The following is a 21079-nucleotide window of genomic DNA, read 5'->3' on the forward strand; positions in this document are numbered from 1 at the left end:
CACGGCAGAGGATGGGCTTTCAGAGTCCCAGGTTTTAAATGTTCCGCATGAAAAAGGCCAAAGACAGAGGAGAAACTCCTTGGAGTTTTTTTAAAAAACTTAGACAGGTGGTGTTCTTCTTGCAGTCTTCACTTTTCTTTCTTGATTTCATTCTTTAAAATCCCGTGGGAGAGAATTCAGAATGGTGCCTTCCCATAAAAAGTCTGAATGGGTATAGTCATTCTGGGCTGTAGGGTCCTTATTACCTCCTTTTGCTGTATGTCTACAACAGGTACGGACAACCTATGGCCCTAGTAGAGGTGGCTGAATTAAAATTCCCAGGATCCCTCTGCTCATGGTGGGAGTTAGAGTTCAACAACCTCTAGAGGCCCATCCTTGATTAGTCTTATCTTAGCCACTGATATCCAGGTTTGGAGTACAGTCATACAGCAAAGAAAGGCATCCAGTGACACTCTCTGGATTATATGCTCAGGACTAAGAGATGTAATAGGTAGACCCTTCTCTTGATGGTAAGGTTGGTTCAAACAGAGATAAGCCAGTCCTTCAGTCTTTGGCTATCCTGAGGTGAAGAACAAGAAGATATTCATCAGTCTTCTGTTTCATGTGATGATCTAAAGGGGCCAGAGCTTGCAGATCTGTAATGAGCAGGAACTATAACATCTGTCTGTTGCCCCTTCAAACCTCCCTGGTTTCTGTGAACTTAGCTGCAGTCCTCACAGGACCTGGGAGAGAAACAGGTTTTCTCAGGAATATATTATTGCAATCCAGCTGTGTCGTAATGCGAAGTATATAAAGGCAGTGTGGTCATAAATGGACAATTAAGAGCCATTAACTTTACAAAAGACTGCTCCTCAGTTGTTGACAGGGGCCAAGCCAGTGGCTGCTACTTTTAGACTTTCCTTAGCGGGTGAGTAGGATTGCAAAAGGGATCATTATGATGAGCATCTGCCATTCCACATTTACCACTATACCCCGGGTTCCATGTACAAGAACAGACTGGACTACGACTTAAATATTTCTTCAACAGCAATGATAAGGCAGCGTCCTCCAACAGACTGGCAGATAACAGACTCTCTGGAGGCAATGATTATTCTCAGCCTGTCAAGAAACTTGAGTCCCACTAGGATGGAAACAAAGCGCCTACTTACACAGTACATTGACAGGCATGGAAATGAGAGATTAATAGAAACAGAGCCATTCAAATAAAGTTGTCCGAATATTTAGAATTGTAGTCTTAAAAGGTAACTTTTCCAGCCTCTGGGCACCCCTGCAAACTCTTTAAGAAGCAAGCAGACATCCAAAAAGTGAAGCTTCGAATAGGCAGGAATCAGAAAAGGTCCATCTGTTAAATAAATAAATAATTGTGTGCCATCAAGTCAATGTTGACTTATGGTGACCCTTTTCAGTGTTTTCCCGGTACAGAATACTCAGAAGTGGTTTACTATTCCTTTCTTCTGGGCGGAGCTCTGGGACTGTGCAGCTTGCCCAAGGCCATATAGGCTGATTTTTCTCCCTTGAGGCACAAGTAGGGAATCAAATTTCCAACCTCTGGCTCTGCTAACCAGCCTCTATATAGTTGTATATAGTTTAGGCATCCTTCAGTCTAGAGAGACTATGGTTAACGTGCTCTGTATAGAGGACTTGGAACAGCATTTAGTGTGGCTGAGGAGGCCAATTCGAGAGTGACAATCCCTTCCACACTGAGGACAAATCCAATCTGTCCCCTGTCCAGCTCCCTGATTTTGCTGCTTTCGGGACTGCCTCTTTGCCTCGACCTGCTGGACAATGGTCTCTTCAAATTGGGAGAGGCCATGCTGCACCGCCTGCCTCCAGGCTGAACGTTCAAATGTCAAGGTTTCCCATCTGTTGAGATCCATTCTTAAGGCCTTCAGATCCTGCTTGCAGATATCCTTGTATCGCAGCTGTGATCTCCCTCTGGGCTGCTCTCCCTGCACTAATTCTCCATACAGGAGATCTTTTGGAATCTGACCATCAGCCATTCTCACGACATGCCCAAGCCAACATAGATGTCGCTATTTCAGTAATGTATACATGCTAAAAATTCCAGCTCGTTCTAGGACTACTGTATTTGGAACTTTGTCCTGCCAGGTGATACCAAAAATGCATTGGAGACAACACATATGGAACGTGTTCAGCTTCCTCTCCTGCAGAGAAGTAAAATGAGGTGCCTTAAAATTCTATTTGCCTTTGCAAAAGCAAAGAATTTTAAGAACAAAGACAAAAATTTACTTTCCCAAGTTAATTTCCCCAAAATTAACTTTCCCCTTTTCCTTTTTCCTCCCCTTCCACCACCCCCGATCCCCGTACTCAGAGAACGGGGATACTGAACTTTTCTTCCTGCTAGATGTTTGGGCTGAAGCTTCCTCAGTTCCATCAATCCAAAACATCCAGAACCCAAAAAATGGGGTGGCGAAGGAAGAGAGGGACACTGTTGAGATAGATTAAAAACTGCAGGGTAAAAAAATATGACCAGCTGAGTTAAAAGAAAAGAAGCAACCAAAATCGTGGCATTTTAAACTATGTATTTGGTGTGCGTGTGTTTGCGGATTGATTATAAAAAGCACATTCATAAAACATTGAAATCAACTTACGATGCTTGCATAGCATTTATAGAATGAGTGTATAGATTGAGAAGCTGGCTGGATAGCTCAATGGCTTAGGTATCTGGCTGTAGACCCAGAGGTTAGAAGCTTGATTCCCCACTGGGCATCCTGCCAGTAGTAGAGCCAGCCTGTAAGGCCTTGAGTCACCTGCATAGCCCCACAGTGCCCCTAGAGGAAGGGAAGGGTAAATCACTTTGGAGTACTCTCTACCTAGAAAACTCCAAAAAGGATCACCATGTCAGAATTGACTTGATGGCACAGGATTAATATATAAAGTGATATTCTTCGGGTTGCTGATGTCACTTCCTCCTTTCCTTCTCTCTGGCCCTTTCTTGATTTTGCAATCCAGAATCGGGTCTCTCTGCCACTTCCTCCTTTGCTTGGTTAGAACTAGGAGTCCTGTTTGTTGTTGTTGTTGTTTAGTTGTTAAGTCGTGTCGACTCTTCATGACCCCATGGACCAGAGCACGCCAGGCCCTCCCGTCTTCCACATTTGAGTTGGGTCAAATTCATGTTGGTTGCTTTGATGACACTGTCCAACTATCTCATCCTCTGTCGTCCCTTTCTCCTCCTGCCTTCACACTTTCCCAACATCAGGGTCTTTTCCGGAGTGTCTTCTCTTCTCATCAGATGGCCAAAGTACTGGAGCCTCAGCTTCAGGATCTCTCCTTCCAGTGAGCACTGAGGGTTGAAGGAGACCTGTTACCTTTCCTATCACAGTGCAGTTCTCTAGTAAATAGTAGCTTTCTTATTTATTTATTTTTAAGAAAAGGGAGCCTGGGTGGGATTTTTCCCCAAAAAACCATGATGTGCCCTGCACCAATCAAATGTAGAAAACCAGCTCTCCACTTAACTGTGCATCAGCTATCTTCGTGAAGAAGGATAAAGAGGAAAGAGACTTCTCCTCTCACCTTGAAGAGGTGAAGTCACTGGAGAGAAGGAGCTGGAACAGTACCTTGATTGTCTCATGAAGGGACACAATATAAGATCAAGCAAAGATACAAAAATATTCACATTTCCTGAAAATGATGCTCTTGAACTACATGCAGCAGAGGTAAGAACTGTGGCCCTCCAGATACTTTTCAGCTGCAACTGCCATAATCCCTGACCACTGAACAGTCTGGCTAGAAAAGAAACAGGTTTTGGGGCAAAAGTTATCTGAAGGGACGACTAATCAGCCCGTTTTGACATCAGTTATTGGGCTTGCCCGTCAACAGATGATGAGATGTTGTGGCAACGAGGTAAGAAAAAAAGGTAAAGCCACTGCTTCATGGTAATGTTGAGTGCTTTGCTACCTTCCAGACAGTTCTTTGATGACCCTAATAGGGTTTTCAAAGTATGTGAGATGTTCACGAAGTGGATTACTATTGCCAACCACCACCTCCCCACTGAATTTTCATGGACTAGTGGGAATTCGAACCCAGCACTTTTAAGTTCTAGCCCAACACACTATCTAGTAAGCCACAGTGGCCCTCCCATAGATATTTAATTCCTAGTAAATAACCTAACTCCCTAGTAAATAAATATATATCTTCTGAGTAAACATGATTATAACAGCATTAATTATATCAAAGGAAAGGAGGGCAGTGTATTTGACATCAAAAGCCTGTCAAACTTTGATACTGATGTTCTCATCTTTAATTTTAATTTTTTCATGTTTTTTTTAAAATCGACTTCAGCTGCCTTGTGAGAAGTTAAGAGGCGCTGAAGGATGATGGTGCAGGGGATGTAATTAAGCAAAATTTACGAAATGTTCATTCACTCAGTCACTCACCCACACACGCCTCCAACACACTTTTCTTGAGGTGATTTTGCAGGGCTACCCACCCCCTTAGTTAACACATCATCACGTCCCCCCCCCGTGTCCGTCCCACTCTCCTTGATCACAAGGGATGGGTCTTGTTCTTCCTGTGTATATTGACATCTTCAGTCCACTTGCGGAGTCTGGAAAACTTGCTTTCCTGATTTTATCTCCCAGAATCCCCTAGCCCAAATGGAAGTTGTAACTTCAAAACTGAACTTCTCATAACGGCTGCTCACCTTCCCCAGAAGGTTGTTACCTGTGAGCAGTCAGAAGCAAAGCTTGGAAAATGTATTTTCTTGGACTACAGATCCCAGAATCCACCATTCCCCGTGGCTAGGATTCAGAGCAACTTCCTTCTGAGTAAACTTGAGGATCGGGCTGTCTCACCCCTGTTAAATGACTTCCAACACACTCTCTGGAGCTACTATCCGAAGGAAACCCCATTAAATATGGCTGGAGGATAACTGGAAATTCTAATCCAAAAAAGTAACGTTTCCACGTACTAGGAAGAGTCCTACTAATGAAATCCGCTTATTCCTGCATTTTGGTTCCCACCGTGGTTATCCAGAGGCCTCAGAGAGGGTCACGCGGGCACCCTCCTTCCCACACTGTTTGCTCTTGGATTTGACTTTGGAAAGTTAGACTGCTACTATACAAGGAGGCTTTAATTTCTCGCTCCTGACCGATAGACCTCTCCACCGCGGATTTATCTCTCACCCTTTTCCAAAACCTTCCCAGTTACCGGCCGGAATCACAGCTTGTAAGGAATATTCCGTTAAAAAAGAGAGAGAGAAAGAGATGGAGGGAGGTTCATTTCTGCCCTGAAACGCTCCCCCCCCTCGCCGCCGCTGCTTTTCGTCCTTGCTGTGGTGGGTTCGAGCCATGTTAAGACCAGCTATGAAACCTTCTGTTTCGTTATTTTAATTATATTCAAACTAAAGCCGTTGTCTGGCGGGGGCGATGGCAATCGTTGCCATCAGCGCGATTGTTCAAATGTTTTTTTTTTGTGATTAGAAATGTTGTTTATTTTTGATTGTGATGTTTTTATTGTTATTTAATGATTTTATGATTTTGTAAGCCGCCCCAGTAGACGCTGTCTAGGGGGCGGGCGGGGTATAAATCGAAGGAAGGAAGGAAGGAAGGAAGGAAGGAAGGAAGGAAGGAAGGAATAAATAAATAAATAAATAAATAAATAAATAAATAAATAAATAAATAAATAAATAAATAAATAAATAAATAAATAAATTCCGTCCCCGTGCCTTTGCCGGGCTTTGGTTGAGCGGCGCCACTTTTCCGGTCACAATGTCTCGTCCTCGTAACCTCCCCCCCCCCCCGCGGGCGATTGCCTAAATCCCAACATCCCCTTCGCTGGTTCTTGATGGGACGACGTTTTGGTGGTGGAGGAGAAAGGCTCTGTTGACCCCGATCAGACAAAACCAGGTGGCCGGGATTAAATGGCTCAGTGGAAAACATGTCTTCTCGCTCTTTTTCACTTCTTTCCCATTTCTGTTTCTTGCTCTCCACCCCAACTTCTTTCTTTTCCTAGCCTTCCCCTGCTCCTTTTTTGCTTTTTCATTCTATTAGGATTTCTTCCTTGCGCTTTTCTTTTGCGCCTTTCATACGGTTTACCATCCTTCTTCACATTCCTTTTATAGCTATACTTTCCTTTTATTGTTTCGTTCTTCTTCTTTCTCGTTTCCCTGCCCTCTCCTCTTTTCTCCATTTCTACATTCCTTTCTTTCTCCTTCTTTTCCACCGGGTCTTTCTGACCGTCCTTCTCCCCCTAGAAAACATCTCTCTGGCCTCTTTCGTCTTTCTATTCTCCTTCCTCCCCGATCTGAATAAGGTCCGGCGAGGGATTCACCTGAAATGACCTCAAAAGGAGAATAACTAGGGGAAAACCGGTAGGAAGTCTTCAATTCCCCGCCGCTTCCTAAGGGAAAAGGTGTGGAGACAGCAAGGAACCAGCGCTTTTTTTCTTTCCACTTTCATTTTCCAATTCCCTCGTTAAGGAATGTTAAACTTCCTATTTGAAAAATCCCTGCTACAGAGTGTGAGAAAAGTAATTTTTAGAAAAATTCATCTATTCTGCACGACGAATTTTATTATTTAACCTCGGGTAAGATCACAGCCTCTGAACCTCCCCTTCCCCTCCCTCCTTTCTTCCAGGCAAAAGACGTCTTATAACTGATTTTAATTGATTTATCTTTTTAGACCAAAATAAAACAAAGTGCATTGCGTTGAACTGGTTTTACAAAGCGTGTGGTCGTGGTTTTCTGTACAAACCGAAAACGTCTTCGTATAAATTAATAAAAGGTTAAGATGGTGATACAACGTTATTAATAGCTTTCTTTTTTTAAAAAAAGGAAAAAAAATGTCCGTAGTCATTATCATACACAAAAAACAAAAGTCCAACACTCCACATTTTCATATTCAAATACAGCAACTAAACAAACCAGGAAATTTTGTTTTGAGCAGAAATAAGTTAGAGCAAATATCAAGGACAAATTTAACCATTTAATTTGTTGGGAACGGGAGGGTCACTCTTCCTCTTTTCTTTGAAATCTCCTCTCCAGGGCTTACTCTAATTTAAAAATTAAATTAAATCTCGCATTAATAATTAAAATAGCCTCAGTGGTGTGAGAAACTCACGATGTTTTGCTTGTTGAACAGCAAAAAAAAAAAAAAGTTAATTAGTTTATTTTCTAGGACTCCCATAATGGCAAGAGGAAATAAAGGGAGATTTTTAAGACTACAACCTGGGATTCATATGCTTACTCAGAAGTAAGTCTCGGTAACAACCAACGAACTTACTCCCAAGTGAACACGTGGAGCGTTAGACTCACAAAATTCTCCTTATAGACTGAACTCAACTGGGCAAATACCCGTGGTTACACAGAACACTGGTTCTGCCGGAGAAAGTCTCCTGCCTAACACTAAAATGTACCTATTCTTATATCGCCAGAAGAAGATTTCATCACTTGCATTTAAACCAATGTTTTTTAAATGTCCCTTTGGCTGGCATGGATTATCATCACCCTACAAGATACTGGGCGACTAGAGAGAAATTACGAGCTGTTTTCAAGAAATCTGTCCCCGCTTTCATATTCCACAAATCCCACTACTAACTAAAACCAAACGAGAAGGTGGTTAAGAAGCACCTTGAAAAAAAACAGCCGGGGGGGGGGGAGGAAGCAAAACCGGTGCAAACTTTCTACGCGCGCGCGCACGCACACAAGCCGTAACGAAAGTATGATACATGTTAAATATTCACACGACCAAAGAAGTTCGCGGGTTCCATCTGAGTAACTCGCTTCCCCCCCCCCGTCATCCTCATTTACAAAGAGCCGCTCGAAGAGGAAAAGTTAGGAGTCTGGCCGGCAGGGGGCAGCCGCACTCTGGGGCGAGGGGCGTCCCCTTTAGGTGGAGGGGGTCCCAATCCCCCTCGTGGGAACCTGGAGGGCTGCCTAGGAAGGAAAGGTCTCCGGACTTCGGGGGGGGGGGAGAGCACAACTGTCCGCCGAGGGCCACCGCAGGCCGGAGGAGCCGCTTAGGAAGAGCACCGCCTTCGGAACTCCTCGCCAGTCCTCGTCCCGGTCGATAGAAAAATAGATCTGTACACGTGTGTCCGAGGAGAGCGCAAGCGCCGGGGACGCGAGCGCCCCCCTGTGGCCGCCTAAGAGGAGCCCTCGTTCTCCGACGCCGTGTGGAGCAGGAGGGCGCCGGTCCCGCCGCCGGTCTTGTGCTTCTTGAGCAGCTGCGTGATCTTCTCGTCGTCCGAGTTGGGATCCAGCGGCTTGTTGTAGTCGTCGTCGTCCTCCTCCTCGTTCTCCGAGGCGCCCTTCAGCCGCTCCGTCTCCGAGTCCTGCTTCTTCTTGGCCGTGGCCATCTCGGCCGCGTGTTTCTTGCGCCACTTGGTGCGCCGGTTCTGGAACCACACCTGCGGAGAAGGGGGGGGGGAGAGAGAGAAGAGCCGAGAGGCGGAGAAGGGTCAGGCCGAGTGGAAGGGACCCGGTAGATGCGCGCGTCCCGCCCCCCCCCCCCAAACCACCCGAGGGGAGCAAAAAGACACGCTTAACGCTGGATTCCGCAATCTAGGGGGAATCACTGCGAACTGAACAGCCTTTCCCACAGAGAGAGAGAGATCTATAAAGTAATTAATTCTGACCGAATACACAGCCATTGAGCAGTCCGGAATTAATCCGAATTGATCCCGATCTCTCATAGAGCGATTAAATTGTTCAGATCTAATCCGAATTGATGGCACCCAGGCAGATACTCCCCTGGGCACAATTGAGTGTTCTGGATTGATTACACATGCATACACAGATATTGATTCATCGATCCCAAGTAACTGATCCCAACTGATCTCTCTCTCTCAAACACACACACGCACACACGTGTCCATTGATTGTTCTCTTTGGAAGAATTAATCCTAATTGATTTCTCACTGTGCCTCCTACAAATAGAACCAGCCTGTGTGGCCTTGGGCAAGCTGCACAGTCCCAGGACACCCTCAGAAGAAGGGAAAGGTAAACCACTACTATTCTCTACCTGGAAAGTGCTGAAAGGGGTCACCATAAGTCAAGATTGACTTGACAGAACATCATCATCATCATTGTATTCCAACAATATCTAGATGACCCACCAGTTCCCAGCTGTGTCCTAGGGAATCATGACATCTTCTTAATTCAAAACGCCCCAGCACTCAGTGTTGGAAATTTCAGGCTGATCATCATAGACTTGCCATGAAGATCCATCCATAAATAGGTTCTTTTCCACCCCCAAGAACTAGCCAGTCCCTATCAGGTTTAGCTTCAGCAAAGTTGCTGCATCAGGCCCCAGAAAGGCTATGTCAAAAATGTAATAAATGAACTAATAAATCTATACATGGACTGAAATCCAGTTGCTTAGAGTAGTAAGTCATGACTAGAGAAGGCTCATTTGAATCAGTGAAATTTACAGAGGAGTTGACTTACCAAATCGTCATTGATAAAATGGGGCTATTCTGGTTCAAGTTACTATGCTAACCAACAGGATTTTAGCCAGGGATTGCCATATCACTTTCACTCGTTCAGCAGCAATGCAAGATCAAGAGAGTTTTTAATGAATCCAGAACATTGCTTGTTAGTTCCATTCTAAACCCGGTACTATATACGAAGATTGTACCCAAGGAAATATCCAATATTCTCACCCTGATTCAAGAACGGTAAGTCCAGTCTGAGTTCTAAAGCAGACCCACTGAAATCAACCCAACCTGTTAGTAGGGGCTGTAATATTCACTTCACTCCACTGACACTGAATCATAAAATGGAGAAATTTGTTTTGTTAAGAAACCGGTGAGCATCAAGGCCCACAAACATAATTGACAGCCATCTTGCCTGTGTAGATCTATGCTAAATACTTGTGTCATTCTGTTGATAGCTTGCAAAGAGGAGAATAGGGAACTACTGTATCAGTATAATCCAGCTTCAGTTAAAGCTTACAACCATATAAACGCTTATGTGGTAGTCAGGAATGTTAGACAAAGTGGAACTTTTTTCAAAGTAAACATAGACAAGATGACGCTGCTAGAACTAGTAGCATATGGCCAGCATTCTCTTGGAAATCTGTAGAACCAAAACTTTTGGTCTAAGGCTGTCCCACGAACCTTCTCATCTAAACCCCTCTCTTCCCTTGCCTGGAGCAAATGAAAATATACTTTAGAAATATACTTTCTAAGTGACTGTAAATGTGTTATAGCATTTACAATTTTGACAGGAACTGTTCCAATGTTGTGTCATTCTGTTCTATCCTGATTCGCAAGAGAAGTATTCCTTGGTTATGTTTTTTTATGTTTTCTATTTTTACTATGTGTCATCGATCTGCTTTTGAAAGAATATCCATAAATTCACAGTCTTTCAAAGGTCCTATCAATTAACAACCAAATTTCCTGGAAAACTGGTTCCCAAAGTGCAGTATCAGAATTGGCCACTAGAGGGAACCATAAAGCATTTATCTCTAGTGTTCTGGCCTGCAGGTAAGATCAATGGAACACGTTAATGACATAGAATCATTCATGGGATAAGAGGAAGAGTAACTGCATAAGAGCTACTTGGTTGCTGAGAAGCAACAATAAATGCAATTAATTTCTTTTTCAATGCAACATTCAGAGCAGTGGCCAGCCTTGCTGGACTGACAATACTGTCAGATCAGGACTTTGGAGATCTGGGTTTGAATTACCACAATCATCATCTTAAGTTCTTTGGTTTTTTAAAAAAGAGAAATAAATGAAATGTATTGATGCAAGGTTATTATTACAATCAAAGAACACAGTGGGGAGGGCTTGGATATCAGACGATACATACACCTGTGATCTGGGAGTGCCATGGACATGGAGGCAATTTCTCCAAAACAATGTGCTTGGAAAGTGCCAGTTACCTAAAAGCACAACCCAACGAGATGAATAGGAGCAGTGCCCCAAGAACCTTCTCCCTAGTCACTATGAGGTCTGGGCAGGACAGCTTCCAAATCAATAGTTCTGATGTCCAAATCACCTTAAACTGCATTTTTATTATTTTCCAATCACAAAAGCTACTAATCAGGAGGGCTTTCTATTATCTCCCAGGTCAGAGGCACCGACATGGAAATGTCAGTGAATACCAGTTGCTGGGGATTATGGAGAAGAGGAAGAGGCTGTGACCAAATCCTTCTGAAGTGTTTCCCAAAGACTTCCGGTTCGTCACTGACAAATAGAATGGTTACAAGAGATGGCCTTTATTCTGATACTGTACAATTTCTGTTGTTAAGAAAAACTTCCAGGTGGACTGTACTCTTTCCTGTTGCTGTCATCTGAGTTATATGAGATGATCAAGGAATGATTTACCTTTCCCATGTCCCACATGAGTTTTCATGGCCATGCAGGGATTTGAACCTGAGTCTTTGTCCAATATTCTGTCCACTACATCTCTCGAGACTGAAGGATGCCTTTGCTAACTCCGCAATGGCACCACACTTTCTTAGCGGAGTGCTACTGATATTAAGCAGTGACTATTATTCTTTCTGGTTATACAGTACAGTACCCTCTGACTGCATTGCATGATGAGTACTTTCAGAGTCGGTCATTTAGACTACCTTTCTAAACACACTTATTGGTCCAGAAAGGGTTAGCAGAACTTGTCTACAACTGTATAAAAACATCTACAGTCATCACTCTATGTTTTGATGTATCAAATGAATTGTCTATTCATTTTCCTATAGTGCAATCCTGTACATGTTTACTGAGTGAGTTCAATGTGGCTTATTCATAGGGAACTAGGTATAAGATTTCACAGCATGGAATGCAGCAAAACAGAGCATTACTTATTTATTATCAGATGGAGTTTCATTCATATTCCTGGGTACCAAGTCCCTTATCAAACCCCCAAATGAATCATTAATAGTAATTAACAGTAACAGGATAGTTACTATTATCAGCAAGAATGGTTTGAAACTATCGCCCTGTAATTGCCATTCATGCTAGCATTTCTAATTGTTTTGATAATTGCTATCTATTCCATAATTACAGTGGTTGCTAGAAAGCTATTGTAACTGCTGTCACAGATAGGACAACACTTACATAATTCACACAGTAATCAGGGCAGGACTTTCCATTTATTGTTGCATAAAATAGCCAATCTTTGATTCTTCAAAGAGCGCAGAGTCTTTGCAAGAAATAACTGTTATGAAGACAGCAAACAATGGGCTGAATCTAATTAGATATAGATGCCAGAAAACACCCATGGGAAGGAATGGATGCCCCATGCATGCCAATGGGAGTGCTCTAGTTGGGGCCAACATGGAATCTAGCCCATTGACCTAATGTACTTCCCATAGCATACATACAATGTCAAGTCGTTCTTAACCTCTCACCCTTTATCTCCAGTCACAATGCAAGCTAAGACTGTGATTTTATTCTCTCAATTCTCTTCCCATTGTCCATGTTTAGATTGTAAGGTCTTTGGAGCACAGAACTACCATTCCCCCCCCCATGTGTTGGTGTGCACTGATTCTCTTGCAAGAATTGTGCCAACCGCCATTATACGATCTGAAGAGAAACTAGAGTATGGATGAAGACAACAGCTGTTATCTTCATCCATTTGCACTTTTGAGTACCACTGGTTTCAAAAGTCAAGGCATGCTTTTTTCTTAGCTCTCTTCTGTTGAAACCAGCTGCATTGAACTTGGGCTGAAAGAGGCCCAACAGTTGCAGCATGTGTGTATAGCTCTAGTGGGTCATGCCATGTCTCCCCCAATCCTCACTAATGATGTCATTCAAAAGATCCCCTTCCCATAGCTTTGTATCCCACGTTGATTTTCTTGCTATTCTTTTTAAAGAAGTAACCAAGGGATATATGTGTTGCATCATTATTAGACTTCTTATCAATTAAAGCTGACTGTCTATTTGATTTTCTTCTTTCTTTCCTCATTTGCTTCCTTACCTTCTCCCATTTATCTGTTGGATTTGTCCCCCCATAACTAAAGCACAGTGTTTCAAGTTTGATCACAACCCTCTCCTTCTATCAGGAAAGGAGTACAATATATCCTGCTTTGTGCATTTATTATTTCTGTTCCTACAACATAATCCAAAGTGAAAGCTAACATGTTTCTTCAATGTGTAAACCTCAAGAAATGGGCAGAAGGTCACAAAGGAAGCTTAAGAAAAACATTCTGCAACTTTTGTGGGGGGGGATTTCCTTCCTTCCTTTCTCTCTGTCTCTTCCTTGTTCTTCCTTAATATTATAAATGTCCCCTTTTGGTCATTTTTGGATCAAAGCATCTTTCTAATATCCCAGTCCCAAGCCAACTTCCATGAAAGAGTTACTGAAATCAACTCAGCTTCCTCCTTCACCTAAAATGTAGGTCCTACGCCTATGGTCCTGATCCAGAGAAAATTAGCAGCCCTAAAAGCCATCCATCCAGAAAGGCAATAATCCTGGACATAGATGCACTCTGACATACTGTTTATTGTTTACTCAGAAGAAAGCCTTACTAATTCTAATATAATGTACTGTACTTCCAGGCCAAACAACTCATGAAGGTAGCAAGCCCTCTTTAGACACAGAATCCTATGCTGAACAGTGTTTATTGTTTACTCAGAAGAAAGCCTTACTAATTCTAATATAATGTACTGTACTTCCAGGCCAAACAACTCATGAAGGTAGCAAGCCCTCTTTAGACACAGAATCCTATGCTGAACAGGTAATAGGATTTAGATATTACCTCCTTGTTTTTTATTTTAAAATCCATACTCTCATACTAAGGGGTACGAATTCCAAATGAAAATAAAAGAACATAAATTGCATTCCCTACTGAAGGCAATGGGGCACATATTTTCCCAAAGATTATAAACATATTTGACCCAGAAAAAGTTACTTAGGCCTTCCTTTTGGCTTTAAAATTAGTCATGTCCACAAGTAAGGTTTTTTTTTCAAGATTTGATAAGTTCATAAATGGGACAGTCAACACTTGACAGTGCCAGGCTCTATATGGCTCCTCCAAAAACATTGCTCTGAGTAGTTGACTTGAATGAGAATGACCCTCTCCCCCATGGGTATAGGATTACAGACTGGAAAGGCATTTCATTTATTTTCTGGTTCAGTGACTGAAGAAAAAGAAATTAGAAGGAGGAAGAGGAGGTGTTAAATGCAAATTTAATCAGCATAGAGCCCTTGCAGTCAACGGGAGTTAAGACTAACTAGTCCAAGGATGGCAATGGGTCTACTTTAAACATTAGTAGATTTGAGATCCAACCCAATCAGCATGACTATAATTTAACCCTTTGTCTAGACATCTCTCTACCCTTCTGTAGGGCGAGGGGAATCTATATGTGATTTGCAATCCACCCCTACCACTACTACCAGGATTTCTAGCCCAGCCAAAAATAAAAAAATAAAAAAAATAAAAAATGGTTCAGCTCCTTCTCATTTTATAAAAGGCTGCATTCATTCATTTACACCCTTTATCACATATTTCCGGTGATAAAGGAAGGTCTCCTGATAACTTTGGGAAGAGACCAAAGGACATGCCCTTTCCTACTTTCTTCTCAATCTCTCTCTCTCTCTCTCTCTCTCTCTCTCTCTCACTCACTCACTCACACACACACACACACACACACACACACACACACACTCAATTTTAAAATATATTTGTTTGGAAGGTTGTCTGGTGGGGTTCTACTTTGGAAGTAATACATATACACGCACTTCCACTGACCCATAAGACACTCGGCTAAATCCCACTGTACAACAGCCCCAGAAGACTGATGTTGCCTTTATAAATCCTGGTGCAAGCTTCTATTGTTTCCATGGGTCTGCTCTAGTAGGAACTAAGAATGGAATTTAGCCCAGTTGCCTCCTTGTTTTCCATTGCTGTCCATACATTCAAGGTAAGGATGCTGCAAAAGGTTTTCTGAGCAAATCTTATGTACTGTACTTTTATGCTGAAGTTAGTCTAACATGATCCAGCCAGCCAGACTTTGGCCTGTGCATCGTGTAGTTTTCTGGGTTGTCTGTTATGAGATGAATAAATAAATGTGTGCAAAATTGCATCTCTGATCGTCTTATTGATGTCAGTGGGAGAACATCAAGCATCTGCTTCATTTGCCTTTGGGGGACTGAAAAGGACAGAACTGTTCACTCCTGCAACTATTTTTGTCAAGTAAATCCATATTGAATAAAACTGGGCTGCTTTGCAAAGAATTATGTTTAGAAATACAGACTACAAGACTGTAATCGTCCACTTGATTTTCTGGGACATGATCTCCATTACCTACAACAGGAATTACATCCAAGTGAGCATTCATAGGACTGAAGCAAAGTGGCTGGATCTTTTGATATACGATATATTTGTAGTATAAACATACACTGCTGTCTTCAGACTCAAATCACCTCCTTTTGTTTCCAATGCCAAAGGAATGAACCAGGAGCAGCATCACTAAATGTTTACCCACCGACAGATATACAGAAGAATACTGTACTAGCTGTTGTTAGTTCTTGTATCATATACAACGAAAAGTCTTGTGGAGCCTTTAAAAATACACAATTATTGTGTCTTAAATTTGAGTGGACTGGAATCCATTTGATCAGATGCAATAATAGACTTGTATTAAGAAAAGCTCATGCTATAAAAACATTTTTAGCTTTTAACATGACACGAGGTTCTTGTTTCTTTTATAGCAGGCTTATACTCTTCAGGTATGAAACAGATGCAAATCACATCACGCTGCAATCAATAGCACAAGTCCCACTGAATTTAGTGACCCTGGTTTAAACTCTAAACTCTTAAATTGATCATCACAGAATTCATTTTGCTTTAGCAAATGTTGCATAAACCGATCTCTGTGATCCACAAGCATTTGTGCTGTGGAGTAACTGTACTAGCCTGACTCGCACACTAACAGTGCAGTTCTGTGCAGGTTTCCTCAAAAGTAAGCCCCACTGGCTTCGGTGGGATAAGTCAAGCTACATAGGACTGCAGCCCAATTGGCTTGAAGATCATTCTGCATTCAAGTACTTTAACCAACCAGTCTGGATTATTTGCATAGCTTAACACCTTCCCTGGGAAGACCTTATTATCCAGTTGTTATTTCTAGAGAGGCCTCTTTTGACCTGACCTGGAGACCCAGCCTTAACCACTTGATTTGGGAATGAGATGGAGTTTACTCACAAGTAACCCCCTCCCCAACAATGGTCTTTGAACAGGCTATAACAGTGCTGCTAATCTAAACACAGATATTAAATGACTCGGAGACAATCTTCACCTACTGTGTCAAAATAGATTTGCATACAAATATTTGCTTTGGATAACTTTACAAATTTTGTAGCAGGAGCTTCGAACACCCTATTTGCTAGACAGGATAGATTAAACTTCCCCAGTTTCCTTAGAATTTATTTCCAAGGAAAAAGCTGACTGGAGGGCTAAGATGGAGAGAAGAATAATGGGAGGGGAAATTTTTCTTTCTTTCTTATTCTCTAACTTGCAGGTCGGGAAGGCTGAATATAGATGAAATAAAAACTGCGCTCCAGTCTGTCTAGCAAACAAGAACAATAATATATGCATCATCCTTATCAAAATACCTCTGTCTTTTTCCCTCCTGTCTCGCCCTGCCTATATATTTATATCTACACTGATACGTATAACATTATTTAGAAAATCGGTGAATTACAAGCTGAAAGCCCTCTACCTACTGGACTTAGTTATAAATATTTTTAAATGGAATATCGTCATCCAATTCATTAGGTCCTATTCCCAGATGTCAATAATGGTTCTCCAAAGGTACCAGTCATGGTAAAGAACTGCAGTTCTTCGGGCTCTCAAAATCTGCGCAAACAAGAAATCCTGCGGGAGGGCCGCTGGGCGCGGATATAGCGCGGAGGTTGCGCGCTCCTCGCCAGGCATCAGGGAGCGGAAGGGCACACGCCCGGCCCCTCTTTGGTTCGCCCCTTCTCTCCCCTATCAGCCGCTCCGAAGGCTTCCGGGGCCCCCCAGGCGGAGCGAGCGGCCCGCGGGCCGCAGGAAGGCGATCTGATCGGGCAGGCGTCTCACCTTGACTTGGCTCTCCGTCATTCCCAACGAGTAGGCGAGCCTCGCTCTTTCGGGGCCCGCTAAGTATTTCGTTTGCTCAAAAGTCTTTTCCAGCGCGAAGATCTGCTGGCCGGAAAACGTCGGCCTCGTGTGCTTCCTTTTGCCGTCCTTGTCGAGCAGAATCGAGCCTTGATCTGCAGAAAGAACCGGGGAGAGAGAGATGGATTTTTTTTTTGTTATTATTTTAAAAGGGAAAAAAGAAAAGAGAAGCAAAACTAACTAACAAACAAAAAAAGAATAAACCGAAAGGTGTAGGGATAAAAGAGGAAGCCTATTTCTCTCCACGCAGAAGTCCGTCCGCGGACTTCCATGGGAGTTACTCACGAGAAAATGTGCCTAGGACTACTAGGGCGACTTATATCTAATCGCTCGGTGCTGAAAGAGACATTTTGAAAAGGGGAAACCCACGCAGGCGGAGTTCCGTTTAAAAGAAATGGCCACGATCCTCCGCACCGTGTTTAGGGTTTTAAGGAGGTTTCGAAATCCGAACGACTCCGAATTATGACTCTTCCACTCCGAATTATGACTCTTCCACTCTCTCCCCTCCCCTTTGTTTTGCTGTGGAAAGTTATGCAAAGTAAGGTGGGGGGGGGAGAGGGGAAAGAAACAATGTTATTGCTAGCTTAATGAGTCATTGTATATTCCACATCAAAAAATAACATTTTTAAAAGGCTTTTAAAAGGAAAACATGTAAATAAAGATATCAATCGTTCCTTTAATGTACGGTATACGAAGCACGGAACAAATAAATGTTCTGATAAAATAAAACCGCATAAATAAAGCCAGGCAAATAACGAATGAGTTTGTCTCCATTAGTTCCAACACACATGCTGGTAATTTAACAACAACAAAAAATCAAGCCTTTAAAAAGAAAAATCAGCAGCTCCATCATTTCCCAAAAAATTAAAATAAATTAAATCAAAACAATGCAAAGCAAAGCAAAGCAAAACCAAGCAGCAGCATTCATAAAGAATAGCCACAACCCGGTCTACTTAAGAGTAAGCCTAACTCATTCAGTTGCGTTTTCTTCTGTGCAGTTCTGCATAGAATTTCAACTCCAGCCGTTGGCCTAAGAAGGCGACAGGATGGAAGGGGTTCAGCGCTGTCGTCTCGGCCACCCAACATAATGAGCATCTCGAAAGTCTCCGCGTAGACAATCGAGTATCTAATGATTATTAAAACTTTTCCCCCTCCCCGCGCTGGAGAACTGACGGCCACTCATCTTTTAACCTAGAGGAATGTTAAGTTAGAAGGAAACCATCCGTCTCCCTGCGCAGCAAAATGTCTCTGATAATAAATCGGTTGAGGACAAGACGCCGAAGTATTGGGGTGGGTGCGTGGGAGACTACAAATCGTTTAAAAGGAAAAAACCGAATTAAAAAGCCCAAGAATGACCGCGGGCAAACGGGAACCAACCAGTTTGACAATGATAAAGGAAGGGGCGGACTGCGGCGAAAGTGAATTCCATCTGAGTCCCCCCCTCCCCTAATTCCAACCCGATCCTATGATCGGAGGGCATCTACCCAGTGCCGTTGGGCTTACACGCAAGTAACTGCAGCTTCTTTTTAAAGGCCCTAAATTGTTAATGAGCCATTTTTTTCCTCGTCTTTTTCTAAACTTTCAGTCTTAGAAAACACAATCATAGAGGGAGAAAGTTCCATTGAAACCAGCGGATTTTACTTCTGAGTTTATATCCGACTTTTATGATGACGTTCCTTGGACTGTAATTTTTGCCGGGCAGGATTTGCCTGATCAGCAAGGACCCCACCGCTGCCTTCAACCTCGCCTAGGTTGTAATTGACTAGGTATTTGTCCATTTCATTTCTATGGGTACCAGCAATGTGATTTCAAACAACTCATGAAGTTAAGACGCCACGCGCAGGAGAACTCCAGAAAAGGAAGGGGTTCCGAAGGGTTCCCCAGGGAGGATCGAGTTATCTGATCTCCCCAAATTTTTTAAAAATTGCGCAGCACTTTCTGTTTAGGGTGGGGTGGGGGAGGCCCTGGCAAGGTAGCCGGGTCAAAATCAAGACCGGGAAGGGAAGATGGAACTAGAACTGAAAAGACAATACGCGATAAAAGAACTACAGCACAGCTCAGTGGTTTAGAGATCTGGCTGCGGAGCCAGAGGCTGGGGGTTCGATTCCCCACTGTGCCTCCTTGACAGGGGCTGGACTTGATGATCCATAGGGCCCCTTCCTGCTCTGCAGTTCTAGGATGGCTATTACATAGTCTTTTCATCCAGGCTGCTGTTTCCCTTCCTTTCCTTTACCCAGCCGGTTTTTCAAGGTCGCGCACTGGGAAAAGTTGGGGGTCAGGGGGCGGGCAGTGGACTTGTGGGTTTGGCCCCAATCCAGCGTCCCATGGAGATGGCTGGGGGTTAGCAGGCCAGGGGTGCGGAAACCTCGAAATGCTGAAGGCTGAGGCTTTCGGAGCACAACTGAGACATTCGAGGAGGTCTGTTGGGGGGCGTGGGGTGAGAAAAGGGGTAGCGGGCGGAGATCACCGGCGTTTTCTGCCTCCTTTCGTGGACATTCCTCGGCTGCAGCCATTGTAGCTTGTAAGAAGGGGTTGGGGGGGGGTCCCTGGAAATAAGGAGGGGGTGATGAGCGTGTGTGGACTTATCATAGAGCCTCAGAGGAAAGTGGTGAGGAAGCTATACTGGGGGGCTGAAAGTGACACGGAGAGCAGGGGGAAACCTCGAAGCGGCGTTTCTCCTCTGGAGGAGAGTAGAGCCTAGTGGTAAGGGCTGGGAGGAAACTATGAGAAAGGGAGGGGAGGCCAGCCCCCCCCCCCGGGACCCCAGGGGGCTACTCACGCGGGCTGCAGGCCAGCCGGGCGTCCCTCCAGGGGGGGCTCTGCATGACCCCCGGCCAGAAGATGGGGGTCCTGCCCGGCAGCTCGGCCAAGGGCTTCGGGTAGCGCCCGACGGCGGCCACGGCGGCGGCGGCGGCGCTGGGGCTGAAGTAGAGGCCCGGCGGCGGCGGCGGCGGTGGCGGCGGAGGCGGCGGGGGGCTGAGGGTGCTGAAGCGAGGCAGCCCCGCCAGGAGGCCGGCGCCCGGCGAGGCCGACGTCGAGGAAGGCGAGGCCGAGGCGGCGGAGGCGGGCGGCATGGACGGCCGGCTGAGGATGTCGTTGATGCCGTGCGGGGTGGCGGCCGAGAGCTGGGCCGGCGGGGAGCCCAGGGCCGAGAGGGCCCCCGCGCCGGGACCCTTCAGGCCGGCCGGCGTCGGGGAGCCCAGCGGCGGCGAAGGCGAGGCCGAGGCCGACGACGAGGCCGAGGAGGAGGAAGAGGAGGAGGACAAGGACAAGGAGGAAGGCCCGCCGGAGGCAGTGGCGGCGGCGGCGGCGGCGGCCGAGGCGACCACCGGGGAGGGCAGGGGGTAGGCCGCCGCCGCCGCCGGGTACAGCGGGGTCTTCATCTCGGCCAGGCTGTGCAAGGCGGCCAGCGGCGGGCTGCTGAGCAGGAAGGCGCTGGGGCGGGGGGTGCCATCCATCTGCCCCACCGCCAGCATCCCCGGGCCGGAGGGCCGAGACGGGCTCCGGGGTCAGGAAGGAGGCGAGGGTCTTTTTTTAAAAAGTGCAAGGCTTTGGGGGGGAGGGCTGGGTTTGGGACCAGGCGGGGGACGCGGGAAGGGGGAGAAAGGGAAGAGCAAAGAGGCTGATCGGGGGAGGGGGAGGGACAGGAGGGGAGGAGGGGAGGAAAAGTTGGGAAATATTGGGGGGGGGGAGCGGCGTGGGTGCGCTTGGGCCCGGCCTTCTTTGGGGCGATCAAGGAGAACGGGGAGGTCGTGGCTGGCCAAAGAGCGAAGGCAGTCGCGTGGGTCTGGCTTTTGGGGGGGGGCGCGCGATCTGGTTCAGGAGGAAGGCAGGAGACCGAAAAAAAAAAAAAAAAACACGAAGAGGGTATTCCTCGGTCTAGGGAGCAAACTCAGGTTGGAGTTTCCAGAGAAGGCAAAAAGTCCGGGTTGAGAATCGGGGCTGGAAGGGAAAATGCCTTGCGCCTTAGCTGGCTTTCAAGGGATGGGGAGGAAATCTGCAAAAGGGGG

General features: G+C 45.0%; 1 protein-coding gene across 1 annotated transcript; it reads right to left on the minus strand.

The window, feature by feature from the left end:
• Positions 1-6606: 6606 nt before the first annotated feature.
• NKX6-1 (NK6 homeobox 1) lies at positions 6607-20604 on the minus strand. Its single transcript, XM_073002010.2, has 3 exons — positions 19849-20604; positions 16992-17164; positions 6607-8367 (listed from the first exon to the last, which is right to left on the minus strand). Exons 1-3 carry the CDS (start codon positions 20543-20545, stop codon positions 8104-8106), a joined length of 1134 nt encoding a protein of 377 aa, XP_072858111.2. The 5' UTR covers positions 20546-20604; the 3' UTR covers positions 6607-8103.
• Positions 20605-21079: the final 475 nt, after the last annotated feature.

Source organism: Pogona vitticeps, chromosome 5 (genome assembly GCF_051106095.1).
Source record: "Pogona vitticeps strain Pit_001003342236 chromosome 5, PviZW2.1, whole genome shotgun sequence".
Lineage (NCBI taxonomy): Eukaryota > Metazoa > Chordata > Lepidosauria > Squamata > Agamidae > Pogona > Pogona vitticeps.